Source organism: Lactuca serriola, chromosome 5 (genome assembly GCF_051521515.1).
Source record: "Lactuca serriola cultivar US96UC23 chromosome 5, Lser_US96UC23_V15, whole genome shotgun sequence".
NCBI classification, from domain to species: domain Eukaryota; kingdom Viridiplantae; phylum Streptophyta; class Magnoliopsida; order Asterales; family Asteraceae; genus Lactuca; species Lactuca serriola.
In genome coordinates, this window is record NC_136412.1 from 104,586,696 (window position 1) to 104,593,431 (window position 6,736).

A 6,736-nucleotide genomic window follows, 5' to 3' on the forward strand; every position below is an offset into this window, starting at 1 on the left:
GAACATAGCATAACATAAACATATCAACTAGCATGAACACACATATACTGCATATTACATCGGGTCGTAGCCCGGAACACATAACACATAAATCCTGTCTGAGCCATGAAGGAATCAAACTTACTAACTACTACATCAGACCGAAGTTCGGAAACTATTGCTAGCTAAACGGGCCGACATTGTGGCCTTAGACCCGTTCCTATTGGAAGGAAACTCACCTGAACTGCTGAGCTCTGTTGATAACCCTCTGGCTGCTAACCGACAACCCTCTGAGGCGTTGCTCCTCTAGCTCTCCGTGCTACCAATATCAATATAACACTTAGTCTGACAGTCCTCCAAAAGTCAACTAAGTCAACTCTTGTCAAAGTCAAAGTCCTGGTCAAATTCAACCTTCCAGGTTGACCCTACTCGTCGAGTCAGCCTAGTGACTCGCCGATTTCATAAGCTCAGAAACCCCTTTATTCACGACTCGACTCGCTATGTCAGACCATGACTCGTCGACTCTACTGATCCGAGTCCTGACCTGCCCAACTCACTGAGTTCCCACTCAACTCACTGATCCAAGTCTTAACTCGAAGGGTTTGGGGTTTCGCGACCTGACTCGCCGAGTCCAAGAACAGACTCGCCGAGTTTAAGGCAATCTTCAACAGGCTCGCCGAGTTGTTCTTCCAACTCGTCGAGTTCCTGCCCATTTACATACAACTCGCCGAGTCTACCCATGTGACTCGCCGAGTTACTACGCGACTCAAGTCTGATATCTAGCCCGACTCGCTGAGTCATCTCCTAGACTCGCTAAGTCCATACGTACATTCCTATAATTTCGAGTCACAGAGCTTCTCCTTTGCTCCAAACCATAGATTTGGTCTTCTAAGACTATCTGAACACGTAAAGTTGCTAACTTTACGTGTGTCTATGATGCAATGAAACCAAAACACTACAAATTAACTATTAAGGTGGCTAATTGGGCTAGAACAAGGTCATGGCTACCAAAAGATGTCTTTCTTGAGCTCCTGGAGCTCAAGGATGTCTACATCTACAATATGAACCAATATAACTGCTTCATCATTATGAATTTATGGTTTTTGAGCTCAAAACCATCCATTTGGGGGCAAACTAGATCTAGAAGTATAATAACCAAGGTGAGAGCTTTATTACCAGAAAGTGATGTGGTTTAGAAGCTAACCCTGGACCAACAAGCTTCTCCTTGGACCTCCCAACTCTTTCTCCTTCTTCTTCTTCTTCAAAGCTTGCAAATTACTTCTCCAAGGCTAGATCTTGCTCCAAGAAAAGGATATGGTGGCTAGGGTTTGGGGTTCTGGACTATAGGGGCTGCAAATGAGCCCTATGGAAGAGAATAAGGTGGTTAAATAGGGTACCATGTCCTAAAATTAGGGTTTCCCAACCCAGACCAGACTCGCCGAGTCCACTTGCCGACTCGCCGAGTCGGTCACTTACTTTACACCAGGATCCCGCTTCGACTCGCCGAGTTCCTCCCTGGACTCGACGAGTCGACCCTCTTTAACTTATGGTTTTCCTTTCCTTTCTTGACCTTTCTAATTTCGGGTGTTACAATAGTGCCAAATGTAAAAACGAAATTGTAATCTCAATTTAACTAAATTATTTCCTAAATATATTTTTATAATCATTAAAAGAATTCTAATAAGTAACTTAAAATAACTTGCAAAATAACAATTGTTAGAAATATCTCTATATAAATGATTATATTATTACCTTTAAAAAAAACAATGTTGGATGTTTTTAATAATTACAATAATAGAAATTAAAACGTTAAACTAATAAATTTTTAAAATTTAATTGACAATAACAACAATTATAAATAATATTAAACCATATATTATTTTTTGTTTTTATTCATAAGTAACCCGGGATAGAAATCATTCAAACGATTAAGATTATCAGTTTTAATAGATGTATATATTATCATATAATTCAAAATAATCAATATATTATATCAACTTACTATATGAATTATTATATCAAATTTAACAACAACGTTATTGTTATATTTAAGAAAACATATATTTGTAAAAATTTAAACTATATATGTGTTTCTGCGCAACGTACAAACATTTGCCTAATAAACCTAATGTTTTTAGCAAGAGAAATTAAAACTCAACACCTTCCGAATCATGTAAGACATGACATTTTAGGAACCGATACACTAGATCGGGTACTTTAAGGTACACATATTCAATCATAACTAGTTACATAAACTACATGTCACATATAAAGTTATATTGGATTTTCAAAATAACATACATCTATTTATTACTATTATTATGATTATTATAATATATATATATATATATATATATATATATATATATATATATATATATTATAATAATCATAATAATAGTAATAAATAGATGTAATTTATATTGTATATTGTGTCGTAATTAACCACCTGGGCAACTATTTGTTGTCGTTGGATCGCGCTGTACTCCATATTATATATATATATATATATATATATATATATATATATATATATATATATATATATATATATATATATATATATATATATATTTAATATGGAGTACAACGCGATCCAACGACAACAAATAGTTGCCCAGGTGGTTAATTACGATACAATATACAATATTTTTTTTTCTTATTAACTATTGTTTTCTTATGTCATGAATAAATTCATTTTGGAAGTTTTCCTAGGGTTTAGTTATTTGTTTTATAATATCAATCATTGTTTATTTAGTTTTTATATGTTAATTTGTTTTGTTTTCCAATAACCTTGATAAAAAAAAAACTTGTAAGTTACAATAAAAATATTTTTCTAATGGAAAATTCTTAATCTTGATAAATTAGAATCCTGGTTTCAATTGTACCCTTATCATGTTTATTCTTGCTGTAATTATAATGTGCGTTTTAAAGTTTTTGCAATTAATCATGATCAGGATACAGTAGTTGAAGTTATGTTCCATGTCCTTTTTGGGGGATTTTTTAGTCATTATTTTTATTTCAATGTTTTCTACTCTATATCACTTGTCTCACACTAAAACGTCAAAATTTTTCTCTAACAAGAGTATTTACTATATTAACGGATGAACGTTCAAATGTTAAATATGTATTATTCAATAATATACAAAAGCCCCAAGTTTAATTATTACCAAATCTTAATCTACTAAATCATATTTACTTTTTCATTCACAATTCCATGTTATTCAAAGGTACATAAAAAAAAAACATGTAGTTCCAAAATGCCAAAAGAGAGTAAGTATTTCTACACCAACAAGAACATGTATTTTTTATTTTCGATAAATATTTTCACACAATAAATAAATGCAAAATTACGAGTCAATACTGAATACCAACAAATAAACATGGAACATGATTACATGATGTTTCCTTATAAATACTTGTAGTTCAGTATTTCATACATACATCAATATACAAATCTAACCTTTATTTTCTTAACCATTCTAAAAATGAGAAATCTAGCCACGGTTTGCACTAGCGTGAAGGAGTCGAAATATGAAAAAATATTGTTTTCTAATGTGTTGGTCACAAGAAAGAGAAACATCGTATGGGGACGAAATTGGAGGACTATTGACTTTCACATTGTTTTCACGTATTTTTTTATTCATTTACTTGCACTTTTTGCACCATTTACATTCGACTGGAATGTTTTGGTATTTGTATTTTTGAAATGGGCGATGAATGGGATTGGTCTAACTCTCTCTTATCATCGTAATCTAGCACACCACAGTCTAAAGCTACCTAAGTGGCTTGAGTATATGTTTGCTTATTTTGGGGTGCTTGCATTCCAGGTTCGTTTTCATTTTCTTTACATATATGTTTACTAATTATTTAAAAAATCAATTTAATATGAATGTTACATATATATATAGTGGGATCCAATATCTTGGGTGAGCATTCATAGATTGCACCATAAGTATGTGGATTCTGAGAAAGATGCACACTCCCCTACTTTTGGTTTTTGGTATAGTCATGTAGGTTGGCTTTTTGATAGTGCCTACATAATTGAAAAGGTACTTTGTATGTCTATATTATAAAAAAAAGGTTACATTTTTTTAATTATATATCTTTAAGTTGATTATATGTTTTGCAGTTTCAAGAAACGAATAATGTAGACGATTTAAAGAATCAAGTATTTTATAGGTTTATTCAAAGAACCTACGTATTGCATGTATTCGCACAAGTGTGCCTAATATACGCTTATGGTGGATTTCCCTATGTTGTCTGGGTTGTGGTAAGACTTTTCACGATCTATAATAAGTAAACGTGTTTAGTTCCATTGCCATAAACTATTTTCATGTTTTTAGTTGGCAATTTTTATCATGATCTATAATAAAGACAATGCTTTACCATGTGACATTTTTAGTTGGCCCATTTTATCAATTACCATATCTCATGATGAATTTATTGGATGATGAGCATATATGTAGGGTGTGATGACGACATGGTCTTACCATGTGACATTTCTAGTGAACTCGGCTTGTCATGTATGGGGTACTCAAAAATGGGACACCGGTGATCTTTCCAAGAATAATTGGTACACATTTGAAGTTTAACCTATGAATTTATATATACATAAATTCATTTAGAAATACTTAATATTTGGTATGCATATCTCCAGGTGGGTGGCATTACTTACTTTTGGAGAAGGATGGCATAACAATCATCATGCATTTGAATATTCAGCTCGACACGGGTTAGAATTGTGGCAAATTGACCTTTGTTGGTATATAATAAGGTTTCTTGAAGCACTCGGATTAGCTACCAATGTGAAGTTGCCAACTGAAGCACACAAACTAAAAAAATCATTCTCCTCTCATAACAAGTTCAAGTGATTGACCGATAAATATTTCAACAATAATGATCAGATCAGATTACTTTTACATGCCAATGTGTTTGTTTATGAGTATAATATCATCAAATAACTATTACAACAAGAATGTTATATGAAAAATAACTCATAATAATATTTTGTGATTTTATTTGAGCATGTATGGGTACATGTTTTAAATTATAAAGCTCTATATAAGTGGGAGACCATTAACAATGTTTGTATTTCTTAAGCAATTAATAAAGTGTTATATTAAGTACATTGTTTTTGAATAAACCTTGAATTCTAATCTGCAGATCATATTTCCTTTATCTGTTACTTGAAATGTTTTAAACCATAAAGCTCTATATAAGTGGGAGACCATTAATAATGTTTGTATTTCTTAAGCAATTAATAAAGTGTTATATTGAGTACAATGTGTTTGAATAAACTTTGAATTCTAAGATGTAGATCATATTTCCTCTATCTCTTACTTGAAATTCACAAACATACTTATATTGCTAGTTTGTTTTCAAAATTATTCTTCAAGATCTATATATGCAACATGTAACACCCCATTTTCACATTCCAATAGAATTCGTTTTAAACTGTTGTTTATAAAATTTGAAATCGAAATATATTACATTTTAGCAAAAGTAATCATTATAAACACGTTGAAAATGTGAATATGGTTTTCGTAGATATATTGAACGCTTGAATCCGACTTTATATGAAAAGGCTATGATTCTTCAAAGTTTTGTGTTTAGCCCTATATGGCAAAGTGTGTCATCAAATATGAATCATAGAGAGATTTCTTATTAGACTAAATAATCTAAACCAAAGTCACAATAGTTGTCAAAGCGAGAGCATGTATATAGAGAATGTACAAATCTGACTTTGTATAAAGTGTTCTGAGGTTATAATCTCGAGTTATTCAAGTTATTACGGGCATGTGACAAGCCTCTAAGGAACCTGAGGGTCCGGAGAAATATAATTGCTCGGTATCGAAGTTCTGCTAGCGCAAGTCCCTGGTTTTCTAGGAATTCTCTTTAAGTTAGGCTACATTTACTACATATTAAGTGTATCTTTTATTTATAATCATAGTCATTGTTAAGGATTTGAAAATAAGACTTATTAGCAATTTCAGTTATAATACCGATTGATCTACTTATGGAACATATGTATGGAATGGTCACATCGGCTTGGTTGTTAGATTTCAAAAAAAATATGTGCCAAAATGGTCTTGCCTACTCACTTTCCTGCCTGGTTGATTATTATTTGATAAAACTCTTGATATTCATTAGGATTAGTGAAAGATTTAGCTTTCATTACCAGACTATTGTAAATATTGACAAATAATAGTATTATAGGTTAATTCTTGTTACGCATGTTACTCGCCAGTTGGATCACAAGTAGGATTACCCAGATAGCTGCCAATCATCTACATAACTATCTATATGAGTTATTTCACTATACATTATACTATTTTACATATATATATATATATATATATATATATATATATATATATATACACACACACACACAAATAAGACTTATTAGCAATTTCAGTTATAATACCGATTGATCTACTTATGGGACATATGTATGGAATGGTCACATTGGTTTGGTTGTTAGATTTCGAAAAAACTATGTGCCAAAATGGTCTTGCCTCCTCACTTTCCTGCCTGGTTGATTAATATTTGATAAAACTCTTGATATTCATTAGGATTAGTGAAATATTTAGCTTTCATTACCAGACTATTATAAATATTGACAAATTATAGTATTATAGGTTAATTCTTGTTACGCATGTTACCCGCCAGTTGTAGCGCAAGTAGGATTACCCAGATAGCTGCCAATCATCTAGATAACTGTCTATATGAGTTATTTCACTTTACATTATAC

General features: G+C 31.9%; 1 protein-coding gene across 1 annotated transcript; it reads left to right on the top strand.

Annotated features, from left to right (window-relative positions):
• The first annotated feature begins 3,467 nt into the window (after window positions 1-3,467).
• LOC145051197 (palmitoyl-monogalactosyldiacylglycerol delta-7 desaturase, chloroplastic-like) lies at window positions 3,468-4,853 on the top strand. Its single transcript, XM_078999310.1, has 5 exons — window positions 3,468-3,809; window positions 3,891-4,031; window positions 4,112-4,252; window positions 4,449-4,555; window positions 4,640-4,853. The coding sequence occupies exons 1-5, from the start codon at window positions 3,468-3,470 to the stop codon at window positions 4,851-4,853; spliced, it is 945 nt and encodes a 314-aa protein (XP_078855436.1).
• Window positions 4,854-6,736: the final 1,883 nt, after the last annotated feature.